The 22,267-nt window shown below is 37.5% G+C and overlaps 1 protein-coding gene across 1 annotated transcript in view; it reads right to left on the reverse strand.

Moving 5' to 3' along the window:
* Positions 1-20,125: 20,125 nt before the first annotated feature.
* The window catches only part of ADGRE1 (adhesion G protein-coupled receptor E1), a 39,070-nt gene continuing 36,928 nt past the window's right edge, over positions 20,126-22,267 (reverse strand). Inside the window, exon 18 of the mRNA XM_074309993.1 lies at positions 20,126-21,906. Coding sequence (XP_074166094.1) covers positions 21,901-21,906 — 6 coding nt within the window. The 3' untranslated portion in view covers positions 20,126-21,900. The remainder of the gene's footprint in view (positions 21,907-22,267) is intronic.

Here is a 22,267-nt window from a genome sequence, read left to right on the forward strand (position 1 = left end):
CTTTTCAATTATTCCACTTACAAGCAGCATGGAAAGTCTTGACTTTGTGATCCAAAGCAGTATTGCTGGGGTTCAGGGGTGTTACAATGTTGTCTCTGAAAGAACTATATCTGAGTTTCTTTCTTTTTGAATTTCATGTACTCAATGGGCCCGCCATAAGAGAAGAACCTACCCCTCCCCCACAAAAAAAGGAAAGAAATGGTTTATATAGAGAAGGGAGAATTGGACAATCTCGAAATACATAAGTATAGGTACTATATGAGAAAAGGAGTCCCTTTGTGACTGTGATTGGATATCTGTTGCCAGACACCCTGGTGTAGATAGATATCTACTTGTGACTGCTTGGCTCACTGGGGCCATATACTGGCATTATATGTTTTTTCTCAGCAAAACCCTTCTGCTTATCTCATCAGTACTAAACTATAGTCTAGCAGCATGAGTATCATGATGGGAACTAGGAAAAGATCAAGCCTTGTGGAGACAACATGCAAACGACTCCTTACAAGCAAGCTATATACTGAAATAAATTGAGGAAAGATTTTCTGAAGAAATGGGATATTATCTGGGACTTGAAGGAAGACAAGAGGAGGAAAGACAAAGGAAGAGTATTTCAGGCATGAAAGACAGGCAATGGAATTATCTATAATTGGGAGATAATGTGTCATGTTCAATAAATGGCAGAACTTTATGTGTGTGTGTGTGTGTGTGTGTGTGTGTGTGTGTGTGTGTGTGTATGTGAATTAGTCTAAGATGTATACATGGAAAGTATATGAGTGGAAAGACTATGAAGAGCTTTGAATGGCAAAGAGATGATTTGATATTTAATCTTAGAGGTAATAGGGAGCCACTGGAGTTTATTGAGTAAAAACAAGGGTCCCATGGTCAGATCTGTACTTTAGGAAGATAATTTTTGACAGCTGAGTGGAGAAAGGACTAGAGTAGGGAGAGATGCATGGCAGAGTCTATTGCAGTAGTCTTCATCTGGGTGATGAAGTTCTGCCTGAGGGAGGTAGTATTCTTAGAGGAGAAAAGGGGTGATTTGTGAGAGTTCTCAAGAAGGTAAAGTCTACAAGACTTGACAATAGATTGGATACGAGAATTGAGAGAGTGAGGAGTTGAGGATGACATCTAGTGTGACTAGGAGAATGATGATACCCTCAATAGGGGAATATCTGGGGGAAGATAATGATTTTAGTTTTAGTCATGTTGGGCTTAATATATTCAGTTCGAGATGTCCAATAGGCAGTTAGAGATAGGTGCCTGGAGGCCCTCAGAGAGATAGTTTTTAAGAATCATTAGCATAGAAATGATAATTGAATCAATGGGAGTTGATAAAATCACCAAATGAAATAATATAAAGGAAAAAGAGAAGATGATCCAGAATAGAGCCTCATGTGATGCCCAAGGTTAATAGGGTTGACCTGATTGAAGACTGAGCAAGGGAGATTGAGGAGCAGTCAGGTGGATAGGAGGAAAACCAGAAGAAAGTGATATTATAAAAACCTAGGAAGAAGAGGGTCTCAAGAAGAAGAGGGTGATGGACAGTGGTCTGCAGAGAGGTCAAGAAGGAGGAGGACTGAGAAAAGACCATTAGACTGGGTAATTAAGAGATCATTGTAACTCTGGAGAGAGCAGTTTGGGTGAAATGATGAGGCTGGAAGCCAGACTACAGAGAGTTAAGAGAATGAGAAATCAGGAAGTGGAGACATCTATTGTTGATAACCTTCTCAAAAAATTTAGCCAAAAAGGGAAGAGAGATATGGTGTCATAGCTTGTGGGGGTGGATGATTGAGAACTTTTTGAGGATGGAGAAGATAAGGACATGTTTGTAGGCAGCAGGAGAATAGCCAGTAGACAGGGAGAGATTAAAGATAAATAAGAATGAGGGTGATGAGAGGAAGCAATCTTCTGGAAAGGATGAGATGTAATGGGATTGTTTGAGCATAAAGAGGTATTTGTTTTGGCAAGGAGACATCTCATTATGTGAGATCCAGTGAAGAAGCAGAGAGTGGCAAAAGGCATCTGGGGATGATGAGGAGAAAAGGAGAGTTTACGAACTCACAATTAATGGCTTTAATTTCATCAGTAAAATATAAAGTTCTCAGCTGAGAGAGAGGGGCAAGGGAGGTTCCTTAGGAGCAGGCATGTGCTGGCTTCTGAGTGCTTATTCCTTAAGAAGCCTTTGCTCATTTCCCATTAATGCTAGTGCTTTTCCTTTGTAATTTATTCCAATTTATCTAGCTTATTTGTATATAAATGTTTGCATGTTGCCTCTCCCTGTAGACTTTGAGCTCTTTGAGAGTAGCACTGTCTTTAGCCTTTGTATCCCCAGATCTCAGCATGATGTCTGATTGAACTAATAATTAATTTGTGATATAATGAAAGGGAGGTGAGCATGCCTTGTTCTTTGTGTACTTTACAGGAAATTCCACAATTAGTAGTGGAAAAGAGAGTGGCAATCATACTTTAATAAGCACAAGGAGGATGAGGGCAGCGGAACAGAAAATGCAGGGACAAGTGGCCAAAAGTGGGGAGGGGTACAGAGACAGATATTTTGGGGACAAGGGTTGGGGTGGTGGAAGGAGGCAGTTACCATGGACAAGAGGAGGATGCAGAGGAGGAAGGCTATCAGGTAACCATGTGTTAGACTTGGGACCACTAGGCAGCATGGACTCAAAGGTAAAGGAAGAGTGTTTGGGGAGCAGGAGTTTGAGGTCTCCTTTTTGTAAAGTTTTTTTGGGAAACGGATCAACTACTATGTGTGCTAACTTGGGGTTAGTTTATTACCATATCTAGATCACCTCAAAGTTCTCAACCCCTTCTCTGATGTTCTGCTGGTTTGGAGCTGTGAAGATCTGGATTTTGTCTGGAATTTACATATTATAGGACCAGAACCTAGAAAAAACAGTACCTAGATAGTTTCTCCTGATTCATATACATATTACCTTCATGTAACTTTGACCTAATATATGATACAATTTGTAAATTATGCTCCTTTGACCTTTGCCATGATTTATAAGTGACTTCCAAGTTTCCCTGTGCAATCTCATTTCCTTCTATTAATTCTTTATACTCACCACTTATAAACTTACTAGACCGACTATAAGGGGAGGGACTCCTCAGGGTGTCTAGAACAAGATAGAATTTTAACACACTGGCACATAGTAGGTGCTTAATAAAAATATTTTGACTGACTACATAGGAAATTCTCAGGTTCTTCTGGTTTCTGGTTGATTCTTCAGGAAGAGAAGCTACTCAGTTGAGATGGAGAGAAGTGCACCTGGCTGTGGCTTGGTCCTTGCTCCTGTTGCTAAGCTTGTTGGAGAAGGGAAGAGATAGTGCAAATGATAGACTAGACAAAGAAGCAAAGAAATGGCCAATGGGAGAAAACATAGTTAGACCAGCGGAATGAACCTGGGATAAAGACTAGTCTTAGAGTTGATGTTAGCATACAGCATCTTTCTTCTTGTATCCATTTTTCTTCCAAGTTCCCTATCTGACCAGGAGGATTGTATGTAAGGGAAGGAAGGGGGAAATTCAACTCCTGCCTCAGTTGCAATCAATCACATCTCGCTATACTTCAATATTTGTCTAAGTTTTTATGCTATATTAAATTTCTCTTAAGGAACATGACCACTTGCCATGAATTTACTTCAAGTTGTATGATTTAAGATTGAAGGAAGATACATTAATCCAAAAGGAAAAGCAATTTCCCCTAACTCAAGCTGGGGTGAGGGATGGATAAGAATGATAAACTGATTTGAAAGAAGATTTCTGTAATTTTGGTGATATTCCAGAGGTTACTTTTTAAACCTGGAGAAAGACTATAAAGAACAGAAAATTTTTCTTGTTTGGGTAATGACTCATGCCAAATCACTCCAGTATCTTTGTCAAGAAAACCGCATAGCACTCAGTCGCTCTCTACCTACGTATTAATTACTCTTCAAATGTTTTATAGAAGCCACACATACATCCATCTAGATTCAAATTCTCCCTTCACTTTAATTTTTTTTTTTTTTTTTTTGCTGAGGCTGTCTCACTCACAGAAGTACAGCTAATAAGTGTCAAATATCCGAGATCAGAGTTCTCTGGACTTCAGGTTCAGTGCTCTGTCCACTGCACCACCTTGCTGCCCCAACCCTTCATTTTTTAATAGATAATTTTGCCTTGCATTGTTGCAGTTGTTTCTGTAATTATTATTATGAGTAATCTTAAAGAATATATTTGACAAATTCCCTATTCTCTTGAAATCTATGTATCAAATTGTACATTATTTACTTAATAGTTACCATATAGTATCTATTGTGTATCAAGCACTTCACAAATATTATTTCATTTGATCCCCACAACCACCTTTTGAAATGCCTATCACAGTCCCCATTTTATAGTTGTGGAAAATGAGGCAACACATTAAATAACTGGCCCAGTGTTAGTTACTAAATATCTAAGGCCAGATTTGGTCAGATTGAATCATAGCCCTGTTTTTAGAAAAGTCAGTACCTAGTGGCACAAATATTCTTTATACATAAACACTAAGGAGTCACTTTGCATTCTCTCTCCTCTTCCATTCTTCCTCTGCCTCCCCTTTATTTGCAATCTACTTTGGGAGCAGGCACTTTTAGTTTGGTTAGCAAGGTGGTTCAGTGGATAGGATAGTAGATTTGGAGTCAGGAATTACCAAATTTAAATCTGACTTCAGACATTTACTAGCTGTGTGATCCTGGTCAAGTCACTTAATCCTGTTTGCCTCAATTCCTCATCTATAAAATGAGCTGGAGCAGGAAACGGCAAATCACTCCAGTATCTTTGCCAAGAAAACCCCAAATAGGGTCATGAAGAATCAGACACAACTGGACAATAACAGCTTCCAGTCTGAGTTCTTCAGGAGCCTGGACAATAAACTATTTGTTGAAGGATTGAGTGCTATAGATACCTTGATAGGGAACATAAGATTACTTTTCACTTTCTTTGTCTTTGGTTGGTTCAGAGAGCTGCTGAACAATCTCCTTAATTAACTCACCCAAAGCCTTTTCTATGACTAATACATCAGAATTTCTTCCCTTGTCTTCTTTTCCTGGGAGTGCTTTTGTGCTAAAACCATCAAGAAGGAGGAAAGAAACAAATATTTATTAAGCGCCAACTATATACTTTGCTATGTGTAGACATTATCTCACTTGATCAAGATAATCTAATCTACTGAATATTGTTCTTAGAGTTTTTCTGAATGGGATCAATTTCATCTAATATGATGATGATATCATATGCCTTTCACTTCCATACAATTAATATTTTAGCATTTTTATTTGAATTAACAATTCCAACAGGAACAAAATTACTTGAATTAAATATAAATATACATTGTAACATCTTTTCTATCTTTAGTGCTTTTCTCGTGGTCATATGTGATAAATTCTTTTCCAAATCAATTTTTATTTTTGATGTCGGAAGATTCTCCACTTGTCTGTTGATAATAAATAAATAAATAGTGCCAGGACTTCCAGGGCTCTTGACATTTTCCTTGAAAGCTAATTGTTTTTCCAAAGAACTCAAATTAGAAAATGTTATCCATTTCTAGAGAAAGAACTGATAGAGTCTGAATGCAGATTGAAGCATACTAATTTCACTTTCTTTATCTTTTCTGTGGTTTTTGGAGGTCTGTTTCTTCTTTCATAACATGATTAATACGGAAATGTTCTTTACACAATTGCACATCTATAACCTATTTCATTTTTTTTGCCTTTTTAGGGAGGGGAGAGAAATGGAAGGGAGGGAGAAAATTTGGAACTCAAAATTTAAAAAATGACAAAAATTATCTTTACATTGGAAAATTGGAAAAATATTATTAAAAAAAAGAAAGCTAGTTGTTATTGATATTCTGTCTCTGGAGCTATATTGGATTCAGACCTGGGAAAGTAAGACAGAGAAACTTGCCTCTTTGGGCAGAGTCCCTTCCTCCTAGCCTCTGTTTGGCTCTCTGCGGATTCCCTGGGGCCTTCTGCTGTCCTGTGATATATGTGTACTTTAAGAACTCAGGACCACTATCATATTGCAGTGAAGTACTGGAAGAATACTATAGTACTAGGATGAATTCCATGCCATAGCTCCTTATGTGGAATTTCCTTTAACTTTAAAAAAAATTCCCTCTCCCAATTACATGTAAAAACAAATTTTAGCCTCTTCCTCCTCCTCCTCTTCTTCTTCCTCCTTCTCTTCCTCTTCCTTCTCTTCCTTTTCTTCTCCCCTTTGTAACAAAAACAGTTAAACAAATTAAACTAATACATTTGTTGAAGCCTTCTGATTAATATTATTTACTTGACCTGATTTTATTTTTTAGTATTTTTCTTTCCACAAAACAACTTTCTCAATTCTTACTTCTTCACTTTACTTAAGTTCATACAAATCTTTCTTAGTTTCTTTGAATAACTAAAAATTTGTTGTTTCTTCTACAAAAAGTGCTATTAGTAACATGAGGCTGTCCCTCACTTCAATCCCTTTTTGACCACATTTTGTCATATTCCTTTTCTAGATAGACATTTGGGTCAAAGGATTTAGTGACTTTTTCTAAAAAGTTCCAAATTGTTGGAATGATTGAATCAGTGCAAAGCTCTACCACATATATGTATTACAAGTTCCCATCTTCTATGGTTCATTCAGCATTGCTGAATGTATTTTTGAATGGTTTTGTGTGGTTTTTTTTCATCCTTGTCAATTTAATGTGAAGTAAAACCAGTAATGCTAAAATATTGTTCATTTCTCTTAGTGATTTTTTGGTAATATTTGGTAATTGCATTTCTTAATTCTTAAGGCCATTTTTTGATCACTTAGCCAGGAAATGGTTCTTATTTGGTAGCAATTTCCTATAGCAGATTTTATTCTGTTATTTGATTAAACTATTTTTCCAATCTAATTTCTCTTGGCTTTGTTTGTGCAAATGCATTTCAATTTTATGTAATTCAAGATCTATTTTCTTTTTTGTGAATATCTCTGTCCTTTGGTATAGAATTCTACTTATAACCATGAAAGGCACCTCCTTTCATTTTCCTGATCTTATCCTATTGGATGAATGTTATTATTATTTTTTAAATAGCAGGTTAAGAATCTATTTGGAACTTATTTTGGAAATAAATGTTGTTCTAAACATTTTTTTTTTTGGCCAATCACATGATCAGTTTTTCTAGTAGTTTTTATCAAATAAGGAAGATCATCAAGGTTTTAACAGTAGGTACTGAATGGATAACTAGCATCAACTTTATTTTTTTAAATTTTTTGAAAAAATTGTTATTTTTTATAAAGCTTTTTATTTTCAAAACATATGTACAAATAATTTGACAACATTGACCTTTGCATAGCCTTGTGTTTCAGATTTTTTCCTTCTTCCCCCCACCTCCTACCCTAGATGGCAAGGATTCCAATATATATTAAACATAGCATCAACTTTAAAAATTATTACCAGACTGGTATTGAGAGATTCATAGTGTGAAATCTAAGCAACTCATTCTGCTAGTAAGGAAAAAGAGTTGAGTTGGAAGAAAATGTATGAGGCAAAAACGGGTCTCTAAGACTTGGAAAGAAAGGTTCATTCTCATATTGTGGAGTTTGGGCTTAAAAATAAAATCATTTTAACAAAATTATAATTCTCAATGTCCAGTTTCAAGAAGCATGCTTTCCACATCAAGCATACAACGATCTCCTGGTCCTGCTCATTTCACTCAGCATCATGATTTTATTATTAAAGCTTTTTATTTTCAAACATATGTATGAATAATTTTCAACATTCACTCTTGCAAAACCTTGTGTTCCAAATTTTTTCGCTCCCTTCCTCCCACCTCTTCCCCTAGAGGCAAGTAATCCAATATATATTAAACATGGGCAATTCTTCTATACATATTTCCAATTATCATGCTGCACAAGAAAAATCACTTCAAAAAGGAAAAAAGAGAAAACAAAATTCAAGTAAACAACAACAAAAAGATGCTATTATCCATACTCAGCTCCCACAGTCCTCTCTCTGGATGCAGATGGCTTTCTTCATCCCAAGAACATAGGAACTGACCTGAATCATCTCATTGTTGAAAAGAGCTACGTCCATCAGAATTGAACATCACATAATCTTACTGTTGCCATGTACAATGATCTGATTCTTCTCATTTCACTAAGCATCAGTTCATGTAAGTCTCTCCAAGCCTCTCTGAAATCATCCTGTTGTTTCAGAGAGGCCTGGAGAGACTTAAATGAACAGATGTTAAGCAAAATGAGCAGAACCAAGTGATCATTGTACATTTCAACAACAATACTATATGAGGATCAATTCTGATGGACGTGGCTCTCATCAACAATGAGAGGATCCAAACCAGTTCTAATTGTTCAGTAATGAAGAGAATCAGCGACACCCAGAGAGAGAACTATGGGAAATGAGTGTGGACCACAACATAGCATTTCCACTCTTTCTGTTTTTGTCTGCTTGCATTTTTGTTTTCCTTCTCAGTTTTTTTTTACCTTCTTTCTAGATGCAATCTTTCTTGAGTAGCAAGATAACTATATAAATATGTATACATATATTGGATTTAACATATACTTTAACATATTTAACAGGTATTGGACTACTTGCCATCTAGGGGAGGGGGTGGGAGAAGGGAAAAAGTTGGAACAGAAGATTTTGCAAGGGTCAATGTTGAAAAAAAACTACCCATGCATATGTTTTGTAAATAAAAAGCTATAACAAAAAAAGGAAAAAAAGAAGTCATTCTGCTGATTGTTTCTTATAGAATAATAATATTCCATAACATTCCTATACTATAACTTATTCAGTCATTCTTCAACTGATGGGCATCCACTCAGTTTCCAGTTTCTAGCCACTACAAAAAGGACTGCCACAAACAGTTTTGCACATGTGGGTCTTTTTCCCTCCTTTATGATCTCTTTGGGATATAAGCCCAGTAGTAATACTGCTGGATCAAAGAATATGCACAGTTTGATAATCTTTGGGCTTGTTCCAAATTGCTCTCCAGAATGATTGAATCAGTTCACAATACTACCAACAATACATTAGAGTTCCAAAAGCTTTTTTTTTCAAAACATATGCATAGATAATTTTCAACATTCAACATTCAGCATTCACCCTTGCAAAAACAAGTTCACCAACAATGTATTACAATCCCAAATTTCCCACATTCTTCATCTCACTAGGAAACTTGCTACATTTTTGGACAACTTTGACTATTATTATTTTTCAGAGTCACACAGAGTGCTAAGAGTCACATAACTAGTAAGTAAGTGTTTGAACTCAGTTCTCTTGACTTCAGGGCTGATGCTCTATCTATTGTGCCACATAGCTGACTGCTTTGATTAAAGGAAATTCTTCTTAATAGTGAGCTCAGTTCTGTTTCCTTGAAAGATCTCCTAAAGTTCTTAAGTCTACTTTGTAGGGACAGGAAGAATGAGTGTCTTTGGCATTATGGCCCTTTGGATATATGAAGAAAATAATCCTACTCTTCCTGAATCTTCTCTTCTCCAGGCTATACATCTCCTAGTTCTTTCAGCTAATGTTCATCTGATATACTTTTATGTTCTCTCAGCCATCTGATGGTTATCCTTCTCTGGATATAAAAATGATCAGTAATGACATGAATTGACCCCTTTAGTAAAAATGGTGAATTCAGGAGAACTTTGAAGAAACAGGCTCAAAGAAAGACTTGACTAAGTCTACCTTTGATACAGTGAATTAAAAGGTAAGGAAGAAACGGGGTAGGAGGGGAAAAGTGGAGATTATATAGATTATTTCATAGCAGAAAACTGTCACTCTTGACCATGGAGTCAGAGAACACATCTGATGTTTATTACTTATGTGATCTTAATTAGGCCCTAAGTTTCTTTAACTGTACAATGAAGGTTCCTTCCAATTGTACATCTAAACAAAAATTTGAAGGTGAGTTAGTCCCTCCCCTCAAGAAGTCCTAATGCCAACTGTGTGATTCTGGGATAAGGCACTTGACTCACTGGTGCTCTGTGCAACCTTCTGAGTATATAAATTGTGGGGAAGATACAGATTTGCATTGGCAGAGGGAATTTACTCTCCAAGATTAAATTAGGCCAAGAAAGTCACAGGTCTGGTCCATATTCATAATGAGGATAAATTAGTAGGCACACATTAAGAAATGCACTGAACTTTGCTCCACAATCTCAGGAAATATCTGAGGAAGGTCAGAGAAGGCTCAGGTCCCTGTTTGGCTATCAGTAAATGGCTATCAGAGGCTGTGGCTGAGAATTGGCTTCTTTGGGTTAAATGGAAAGTACCTTATTTTCTTCAAATAAAAAAATAAATCATTTATGATCTAATGATTGGGACGTTGACATCTCCATGGAATTCCTAGCTAAATAGCAAATTACATAAAATAATAATAGTCATATCTGTAATGCTAATAGTGTTTCTGAAGTGCTTTCCCATTTGTACAAACACATTTAATGAAGTTAGAAGAGAAAAGGTAATTGAGGGAAAAGTCTTTGCAGGAAGCCAATTAAATAAAAACTCTCATATCCAAAAGAAAGAAGAAATTGATTCAAACATATGATTAAGAGCTATTCCCTAATAGATAAATGGTCAAAGGATATAAGCAGACAGTTTTCAAAGGAAAAAATTCAAGCTATTAGCAATTATGTTAAAAATGTTTTCGATTACAAATCATTAGAGAAATACAAATTAAAGCAACTTTGAAGTTCTACCTCATACTATCACACTAATAAAAATGACAGAAGAGGAAAATGACAAATGTTAGAGGTGCTATTAGAGATACTAATGGATAGAGTATTGGGCTTGGAATCAGGAAGATTCATCTTCATGAGTGTAAATCTGACCTCAGACACTTACTAGCTCTGTGACCCTGGGCAAATCACTTAATTCTACCTCAGTTTTCTCATCTATAAAATGAGATGGAGAACCAAATGGCAAATCATTCCAAATTTTTGCCAAGAACAATCCCAAATGGAGTCTTGAAGAGTTGGACACAATTGAAATACCTGAACATATAATGTACTATTGGTAGAGCTGTGAATTAGTCCTGACAATCTGGAAAGCAATTTTGGAAATATGCTGCTAAAGTCAACTAAACTTTGACTCAGCTATGCCAAAGTAATCAAAGGAAGTCACACACACACACACACACACACACACACACATTCATATTCTCATCTAAAAATAGGAAACTGAGGGGATATCTTCCTATTAGGGAATGACTAAACAAATTGTGGTATATCAATGTATTAATACATTTTTATTATATTTCATATTAAATTTATTATTATGTATGTAATATAACATAATATAATACCACCAATACATTAATAATTAATTAATATATTGGAAAATGATTGTGTCATAGAAGTGAAGAGATTAAAAGTTTCAATGGAACTTGGAAGACCTCAAAGAACTGATCACAATGAAATTAACAATTTATTTATCTATCTATCTATTGATTACCTTATTGCCATTACTTTTTTCTATTTCCTCATCACCTCATGCTGGTTTTGCCTGCCTCACATTTCTGTCCATTCCAGTCCATCTTCTACTCAGATGTCAAAGTGATCTTCTTAAAGTGTGGTTCTGACTACATCACCCCTCACCCATCCTTCCCATTCAATAAACTCCAATGGCTCCCTTTCACCTCTAGAATCAGATCCTATACAGACATACAAAAACATAGACAAAAAGATTGAGACAGAAAAGGTTATTGTGTGCAATTTCCCCAAACTTGTTGTAGTTGAAGGTCCTTTCTTCAGGTAAATTTTGGGCTTCACTTCTATTTTTGTATATTTTAGCTCTTTTAGTCATGCCTTCCATTCTTGTATGAGAATCTATACCTATTTTCAAGCCAATAAAATTTTCATATTTTGCTGTTGAGTTGCTTTTTAGTTGTATTCTACTTTATGTGTCCCCATTTGCTGTTTCCTTGGCAAGGATACTGGAGTGCTTTATAATTTTCTTCTCCAGTTCATTTGAGAGATGAAGAATTGAGGCAAGCAGGATTAAGTGACTTGCTCAGGTCACAAAGCTAGTGTTTTATACTGAATTTGAACTCAGGTCTTCCTGATGCTAGTCCCTGCATTCTCTCCATTGACTGTCCAAGAAATTTCCTAAGGGGCTATAAATTTAACAACATGCTCTTCCCTGGTCTCTAAAGAAAAGAAATTTTTCCAAGGAGAATCCTTCAGCATTTTGCTACTCTAGGAACTCATAATTCTTCTCCACTCTTGCTAAGCCACCCTACATCCTGGGACAAAATTCCTAAATCTTCCTTTTTAAATCTAAACCTTAATTTTACCTATATTCTAAATCATCCCAATCTCTAGGCCAAATTTCTAAATTTCCCCAATCCTTAGGGTAGGCCCAAATTTAACCTAAAATTAAGCTTCCCAAATCCCTGGGGGAAAACTTCTAAGCCTTAAAAACAAATTATACACTAAAACACATCCAAGCTGGAAGAAAAAGGGGTAGAGATACTTTTACTTTACAAAACAGTCTTCCTCAAAAAAGTCTCTCAGTGAAGGTTAATTAAAGATCTCTAGGGAGTTTTTATGGAAGGTGGAAGTGAGGAAGGAGGCTGGTGGGGTTTAGGGGTTAGAGTTCAGTATCATGAATTGACTTAGCTGGTTCTTTCAAAAACTGTGGCTGATGAAAAGTGAAATGATTGAGGAAACAATCAATCTTCTGAGCATATCAATTACCAAGCAAAGCATGCCCATTGCTCAACAAACTAGAACTAGACCTCTTCCTCAGTTTAGGGCTGGATCCAATACAGGGCAGACAGACTCTTAGAGATTAAAAACAATTAAATAAGACCAACTAATTAAAAGGAAACAATACAACATTAGGTAATCTGATTACTAACTAAAGGAAAGATTAAGGATTTTCCAGGTTGGGAAGGGGAGAGTGAACAAGAGTAGTTGTCTAAATACAGAAGAAGGGGTGTCCCACTCCCCAAATATCAGTATGAAATCAAAAGAACATGGAAACATTAGCTAGGGGAAACACTAGCTAATTGATCACTATGAGGCCAGTTTTCGGATAAGTTATATGGGTTTTTTGAGATATCATTTATGAGAAAGTTCCATTATTCTTTGGATCTACCACGGGTTTTTGATCAGCACAACTGAGGTCCTTGGGTAAAGATCTCTAAGCAACAGGGAAATGAGGCTTCCCAGCCATGGAGAGCTAAGTATTGACAGTGCAATGAGATTTTCTTTCAATTCCCAAAACTAAATAATTCTCAGAAGACAGAAATTGGACTAGATTCATAATTAAATAGAAAGGGAACTGATCCAAAGCAATCCCAATAGACACTGCATAGAAAATACCATCTGCATCCAGAAAAAGAAATATGGAGATGGAATGTAAATCAGCAGATGCTATGTTCACTTCTTCTGTTTGTTTTTTGTTTTGTTTTTTTTTCCTCTCTCATGGTTTTTCCTTTTTGTTCTGATTTTTTTCTCTTAGCATGATTCATAAAACAATGTGTATTAAAAATAAAGAGAAAAGGAATGAGCTAGCTCCAGAATGGAGTCACATGATGGAGTCAACATGTTTCACTCAAATTCCACAATTAACTACTTGCTTTTCTAATTTCTTTAAGTCCCTCAGTACTTCAATTCTGTTTGACCCTATGACCAGCACATCAATACTGTTCTTGGAATTTTCTTGGCAGAAGTACAAAAATTATTTTCCATTTCTTTCTCCAAGGGATTAAGACAACCATAAGTCATGTGACTTACTCAACATCACAAATCTAGTAAGTGTCTGAGGCTGGATTTGAATTTATGTCTTCTTGACTTCAGACCTACAACTGTATCCACTGCTCCAAATAGCTACCCTGTAGCTATTACAATCCCTGTTTTACATCCCTGAATAAATGTTTATGTTAGGAAAGACTATTAGACTCTTCGACGCCATCTACCAGGACCATCTCATTTTACTGAAGAAGAAGCTTAGGACCAGAAAAAGAAAAGATTGTATTTTAAATAGTAAATAATATTTAAATTTAAGTAGTATTTTTCCAGTTACATGTAAAGATAGTTTTTAACATTTAATTTTAAAAATAATAATAGTTTTTTATTTTTCAAAATGCATGCAAAGATAATTTTCGCAAAACCTTGTGTTCAATTTTTTTTCTTCCTCCTCCCCCTATTCCTTCTTCTCCCTGATAGCAAGTAATCCAATTTAGGTTAAACATTAACTTTCATTTTTCATAAGATTTTGAGTATTCAATTTTTGTCTTCTAACCTCTCTTTCATACCCCCTTCCCAAGATGGAAGACAATCTGATATGTTACAAATCTGCATTCATGTAAACATAGTTTCACATTAGTTATGTTGCAAAAGAAGAAACAGAATAAAAGGAAAAAGCCACAAAAATACAAAGTGGAACCAGTATGTTCAATCTGCTTTCAGACTTCATTGTTCTATCTCTGGATGTGAATAGCATTTTTTATCATGAGTCTTTTGAAATTGTCTTAGATCATATTGTTGATAAGGGCTAAGTCTAGAATAGTTGATCATTGCACAGTCTTACTGTTACTATATACAGTGTTCTCTTGGTTCTGCTCACTTCACTCAGCATCAGTTCATGTCTCTCCAGGTTTTTCTAAAATCAGCCTGCTCATCATTTCTTATAGTACAATAGTATTCCATTATATTCACATCCCACAGCTTGTTCAGCTATTCCCCAATTGATGGGCATTCCTTCAGTTTTCAATCCTTTGTCACCACAAAAAGAGCTGCTACATATATTCTTGTGGGTTCTTTTCCTTTTTTATAATCTATTTGGAATGCAGACTTAGTGGTGATGTTGTTAGAGCAAAGGGTATACACAGTTTGATTGTCCTTTGGGCATAGTTTCAAATGCTCTTCAGAATGGTTGGGTCAGTTTATAATCAGGGCATGTGTACAGACAGGAGGTTTCTCAAGTCTTCCATCTTCTTATCAATTCATCAGGAATTCCAGTAGTTGCCAGGCTTGAATGCTCCACTCTCATCAACTGTTTCCTAGGGTCTCAGAACTTAGGACTGGCACAACTCATCATTATGGGCCCCTAGAGTGGAAGCCATGGGCACATCTGCTCTACTCATGCAAATGCTGAAGCTCCCTGCTCCCTGTGTCCAGCATGTTCATTGCGAAGGACCCCACAAGGCAAAGGAAGGGAAGAAGGGGAGAAAACCAGCCTGATTGTCAGCACTTGGACCCACTTGGACAAAAAGACAAAAATACAGACATTAGAAAGACAGAAAAAGAGAAACAGACAAAGAGTAAAGAGAGAGCAAGCATTAAGTGCAGGCATTGTGCTAAGTGCCGGGGGTGTAAAGAAAAGTGGAAAAGACAATCCTTGTCCTCCAGGAACTTACTATCTAAGGAAGATAATACCAAGGAGGATTAGGAAGAATGAGGGAGGAGCTGAGGGTGTGCACAGAGTAGGAAAGGTGGTTGATGAGGGAGAAATCTGGAGAATGGGAAAGAACTGCAAGTGAAGAGTCAGAAGACCAGAGTTTGAACTCCATTTTTGCCACTGCTTACCTGTGTGGCATGTGACTTCTACCCCAGCCTCAGTTTTCTCACCATTAGTATGAGGACAATGGGCTAGATGGCCTTGTACCTCCCCACTGCTCCCTTTTCTCTCTTTCTCTGAGCATCCTCTCTAAAATGGCACTTGGGTCACTTGCCTGGCTGAGTTGCTTTAGTTAAACTTAATCACTAGACAGAAGGAAGTGTTATTTTTTTTTCTTTCACCTCAGGAAAGTAAATGGTGCAGGAAGGAAGTGCTAGATGAAAGGATTGAAGCATTTTTATGTCATTGCTTCATGGGTTGTCTGGCTGACCTCTGGCAGTCATGTTTCTGGGAAAATCTGCCAGTCTTCTCTGCCATCCCCATGTTCTTCTTTCTCTTCAACAAATGTGCTCACCTCCTTAATATTTTTAACATCATCTTAGTCTTTCTTGGCCCTATGAACTACACAGGAGCACATGTGCATACACATTTATGTTACACAGGTGTTCCTCCCTCGGGAAGAGTGAGGAGTCAATGTCTATGAGCCATTGCTCCACCCCTGTCCCTCCCACATGAATGCCCAGTATTGCCACAGCTGCATTTGACAAAGAGTTTTTCCCAAAATCTCAGACAAAGTAGAGAGCCCACATGATGGTTGAGTCACTATCAGTGATCTATGTATGATTTTAAAGATCAGGAGAGTTACCATAAGAAGAGTGAAAGGAGAGAATATATTTTGGTTGGATTTTAAAAGTGATTTAGATTTCTGGGCAGATTCTAGACCATATTGTTAAAAGGAAGATAATGATCATCTGGAAAAGGAAGCAGCAAGCTCCAAGAACTAGCCTAGTTTCATCAAGAATAGGTTATGACATCCTAATCTTATTTCCTTTTCTGATGGGGTTGTGACACTGGAACAATTAAACAAGGAAATACTGTGAATACAATATTCAGAACCATCTGCATGACTAAATACATGCAATCTGATCTTCACTGATGTGATGTTGATTAGTCAATTCCAATTCTTTGTGAACTCATTTGGGGATTTCTTAGCAAAGATATTGGATCTTTCTTTCTCATTCCTCTGGTGTCCAGGCAGAACGGGCATTCTGGAAATGAGAAATGTAAGACAGGTGGAGTGGAAATGCAGGGACACAGTCCCTAAGTATTACACTGAATGAGACTTTTAAAATACAGTTGACTGCTTTTTTTGACACAAGGAAGAGGTGTGCTAGAAAGAAACTACAGGAATAGTGCAGTGTGGTCAAAGACTCCTCCTTTTCTCTCCTCTCGGACTTCCCTCAGCTTCTTCATCTCTACAATGGGGAGGATATATTGAATGAGGTCTCTAAGGTGCATCCAAGCCTTGATCTATAACCCTACAATCCCCTTCTCAATCCCCTGTCCTGCTGGGCTCTATTGCTTTCTCTTAGACATTTGGGATAAGAGATGGCAGCTGCAGGAAGGAAGGAAAGATTTATCAAGTAGCCACTAGATCCCAGGTCCTATGCTAAGTGCTTAATAAATATTTCATTTGATCTCTACAAGAATCCTGGGAGGCAGGGAGGTGCCATTACTTTCTCCATATGGTAGATAAGAAAACCAATAGATTAGTCCAGATAACACAGCAAGGAAGGGTTAGAGGCCAGATTTGACACAGGTCCTTCTGGCTTTGGACCTAGCTCTCTGTCCAAAAAGCCACCTAGCTGTCTATAGGCTAGCAGCTGCCCATAGGACAATTTTGCTCAACAGACAAGAAGCTCTTTATGTTGGTAGAGTGGACAGGCTGAAATTCTCTTCCTTCAGGAACTAGAGCAAACTAGTCCTTTCCTTTTTCCTTGACATTTTGTCCTTGAGTGCAAGGCAAAGGATGGTGGGAGGATTTCTTCATTAACTAGGTGGGTTACAAATATTGAAGAAAGGAAGCAAGGCATGAGGAGCCCAAACCAAGTGTCCTTGGGGAAAATGAAGAATTCCAAATGAATTCCAAAATGAAGTTCCAAGAGGCTCTGACCACTGGAAACGAAGGTGGCTGAGCTATTCATTATCTGAGTGGTGACAGTCCTTACTGGAAGTTGTGAAAAGGCCAAATGGGACTTGATATCAGGAAAAACTTCCTGCCAACTGGAGCTGTCCAGAAGAGGTGTGGGCAGCCTGCAGTGTTGGAGCTCTCTGCCCCTAGAGATTTGCATTCAGGAGCCAGATGGCCTCTTGCCAGAGATGTCATTAAAGAGATTCCTGCTCAAGAAGGAGTTGGTTTACAAACCATTCTCCAATTGATAAATGGTCAAAGGATATGAACAGACAATTCTCAGAGGAAGAAATTGAAACTATATCCACTCACATGAAAGAGTGTTCCAAATCACTACTGATCAGAGAAATGCAAATTAAGACCACTCTGAGATACCACTACACACCTGTCAGATTGGCTAAGATGACAGGAACAAATAATGACAAATGTTGGAGGGGATGTGGGAAAATTGGGACACTGATACATTGCTGGTGGAGTTGTGAAAGAATCCAGCCATTCTGGAGAGCAATCTGGAATTATGCCCAAAAAGTTATCAAACTGTGCATACCCTTTGACCCAGCAGCGCTACTACTGGGATTATATCCCAAAGAAATACTAAAGAGCGGAAAGAGACATATATGTGCCAAAATGTTTGTGGCAGCTCTTTTTGTTGTAGCTAGAAACTGGAAGATGAATGGATGTCCATCAGTTGGAGAATGGTTGGGTAAATTGTGGTATATGAAAGTTATGGAATATTATTGCTCAGTAAGAAATGACCAGCAGGAGGAATACAGAGAGGGTTGGAGAGACTTAAATCAACTGATGCTGAGTGAAATGAGCAGAACCAGAAGATCACTGTATACTTCAACAACGATACTGTATGAGGATGTATTCTGATGGAAGTGGAAATCTTCAACATAAAGAAGATCCAACTCACTTCCAGTTGATCAATGATGGACAGGGGTAGCTGCACCCAGAGAAGAAACACTGGGAGGGGAATGTAAATTGTTAGCACTAATATCTGTCTGCCCAGGTTGCATGTACCTTCGGATTCTAATGTTTATTGTGCAACAAGAAAATGATATTCACACACATGTATTGTACTTAGACTATATTGTAACACATGTAAAATGTATGGTATTGCCTGTCGTCGGGGGGAGGGAATAAGGGAGGGGGGGTAATTTGGAAAAATGAATACAAGGGATAATATTATAAAATATATATATATATATAATAAAAAAAATTAAAAAAAAAAAAAAAAAAAAAAAAAAAAAGAAGGAGTTGGTTTAATTGACCTCAGAAAGTTCACTAATGTAATGGGGTGAATTGTTAAATTACCCTAATCTGTGATTAGTGTAGTCCCACCTATATGCAGGAATATAATGGGAAGCCGCTCCCCATCCCCCACCCCATCTCCTACTAGCTGAAGTTCTAGCTGTTGCCTCCTCCCTTATCTATGCTGCGGAGGGTCATGGTGGATAAAGCACTGTGTCAGAAGCCAGGAAGATCTGAGTTGAAATCCACTTAAGAGACACTTAATAGTTGGTGGTGCTGGGGGGCAGCTAGGTGGCGCAGTGGGGATAGAGCACCAACCTTGAATTCAGGAGGACCCGAGTTCAAATCTGGTGCCAGACACTTAACACTTCCTAGCTGTGTGACCCTGGGCAAGTCACTTAACCCCAGCCTCAAAAAAAAAAAAAAAAAAAAAAAAGTGTTGCTGGGCAAGTCATTGCATTTCTCTCAACTTTAGTTTCTTCAACTATAAAATAAGTATAATAACAGAACCTACATCCCAGGGGGAAATGTGATAGTGGCATTTGTTAGTATCATATTTTTCTCTGTGCCCCCCCCTCTCAGCTTTGTGCACTCAGGATAACTGTCCCATTTGTCTCACCTTTGTTACAGTTCTGCTCTGAGGTCCCACCTGCCTCTAAGACGCCGTAATTCTCTCCTTTCCAAATTGACAGTCCTATGATCTTAGCTCATGGCTTGGCAGGAACTCCAATAAAATACAGTCATTACTTAACACAATCCACCCCTGAAACATCACAAGATGAACATAGAAGGGAAACTTGTTTCTTGGATACCTCATTCTGGGCTCCATACCTTGCCTAGTCTTCTCTGATCAGAAGAATAACTTATTGGAATTAAGCAAAGAGCTGCATTTGAAAGCTTCATGCAGGGAAACAGTGAAAGTGTTCTTTTAAATTTCCTGGGTGCTGAAGTGTTTGGATGAACACTGGCTGGGCTGGGGGGGCTGGGAACAGGTGCCCCATGCAAGGCAGGGCTTTGAGTAATCAGTGATCACTCTCTCCCCTCCTGTGAGCTCAAAGCACTGTACTGAAAGTGGGGCAGAGAGTGAATGAGTTCTCACTGAAAGGCAGGAAGTCATCTCCATCATTATTACCTGTTATTCCATTTTTAAAATTCAGCCTCAATGGTAATGAGACCCCCATCTTCATCCACACAATTAATTTTTTCACATATTAAGATTTCGTTTTCAAACATTTATTTACTCTCTATTAAATACACAATGAAATTCCAGTGTCAAGGACACAAAGATAAATAGGACATAGCATCTGCTCTCATTTAATTTATATTCCAACTGGAGAAATAGACAGCTAGGTGGCGCCATAGTGCACAGAGCTCCAGCCTGGAATCTGAAACTCATCTTCATGAGTTCAAATCTGGTCTCAGACACTTACTAGCTGTGAGACCCTGGGCAAGTCCCTTAACTCTGTTTGCCTCAGTTTCCTCCTTTACAAAATGAGTTGAAAAAGGAAATGGCAAACCATTCCAATATTTCTGCCGAGAAAACTCCAAGCGGGGTCACAAAGAATCAGACACAAGTAAAAGAAAATTGAACAACAATAACAACAATGGGGAAGGACAGTTGCACAAAATATTATGATACAATCCTTTGTGAGTTAAGGAGAAAGGCAAGGCTCAGGTAAAAAACCATGAGAAATTGAAAGAGGGAGAAATCTCTTCCAATTGGATATATAATGAAAAGCTTAGAAAGTGGAAATTTAATGGATGATGATGGAAATGGGAAAGGGAGTTAATTTGGAGGCATGAAGATGGTTTGAACAAAGTCCCAGAGGAGAAAGGAAAGATGAGAAAAGGGGATTGACAATGATTCAGTTTGACTGAAACATCAAGTGTTTGAAGGGAAATCCTGTGGGCTAGTAGAATGGGGCCTTTGGATTGAATTGGCCATTTCTGAGAACAATGTAAAATTTGTCTTGGGGGAGAGCAAAAATCACTCTTGCTATTCCAAATAAACTTCTCAGAGTGAAAACTAATGTCAAGAGATTGTTCTATTTATCACTAATTTAAGACTTCTAGGGTGCAGAGCTAGAAAGGACTTTAGAGATCATTAGCATAATTCTCTAATCTTATAGCTAGAAAACTGGGGCCCATAAAGTTGAATGACTTGCTCTAAGTCACTTACAGAATGGGAGGATTTAGAGACAGACGAGACCTGAGGGGCAACTAGCCTGAATAGATAGAGCAGTAGCCCTGATTTCAGGAGGACCTAAATTCAAACTGGCCCCAGACACTTAACACTTCCTAGCTGTGTGACCCTGGGCAAGTCACTTAACCCCAATTGTTTCAGGAAAAAAAGTGTATTGTTGAGTCCAACTCCATTTTTCAATGGAGAAGGAAACTAAAACAGAGAGAATGGGACTCTTCCTAGATCATACAAGCAGCAAGAGGAATTTGTTCATTTATAGCAAGTTGTTTAAAGAAAACTAAGAATTTTAATGAACTGATGTAAAGCAAATGAAGCTAGGAGAATCATTTATGCTATAACAGAAACACTGTAAAAATGAAAAATTTGGAAGACTAAAGAACTCTGATTAATACACAAGAATCAAACATGATTCCAGAGAATCACTGATGAAGCATCATCACTGAATTAGACTCATATTTTTGAAGAAGGCTGATGTGAGAATTTGTTTTGTTTAATTATTCATATTTATTCCAAGGTTTTTTCTTTTTTTCATTTGGGAGAAGGAATGGAATGAAAGGGAAAATATTTTTTTTTTTTGGACAATTGGATGGGAGAATGTACTTTGCAAAAAATAAATTAAGAAACAGAAATAATATTTATTAACAAAATTGAGCAAACTCAGGAAATATGGCCCAAGGTAGAAGTCTATCTCTGTAGCCTTGGATTTCTAGAGCAAAGGAAATCACAGAGGGAGACAGATGATTTAGATGTCTTCTATGTACTTGACAACTCTATCGGGGAAACTATCCTGCCACATTACCACATGAAACTTTGGACAGTTTATAAAAGAATCCCAGTGAATTTGTCTTTGCTGACCCTTGTTATTCTGTGGTGTCTTCAGGAACTTCAGTTCTGTGAGAAAAAAAAGAATAATTTTCCAGATTATACAAAAAAGAACCAGTATCACAGTGCTTCCCCACCTCCTTGCAATCTCCAAACGTGCTACTTCAGCTGCGTGGGACTGAAGTTCATTAAAGGAATTCCAACCCAACTACTTTTTACTTACCCTAACTAGGCTGCACATTTTATTCAGCTCAGTCTCCCAGAATGATCTCCCACCATCTCTACCTGCGAATGACCTACCTATTCTTCAAGCTCAAGTCCAAATACCAACTTTTCCAAGAAATCTTCGCTTCTATCCCCAGCCAAAAACATTCTCTCCTTCCTCTAACCTCTCATATTTTCTGCTAATGCTCTAGCCCACAATAGTACC

This window comes from Sminthopsis crassicaudata, chromosome 1 (genome assembly GCF_048593235.1).
Source record: "Sminthopsis crassicaudata isolate SCR6 chromosome 1, ASM4859323v1, whole genome shotgun sequence".
In the NCBI taxonomy this organism is placed as follows: Eukaryota; Metazoa; Chordata; class Mammalia; order Dasyuromorphia; family Dasyuridae; genus Sminthopsis; species Sminthopsis crassicaudata.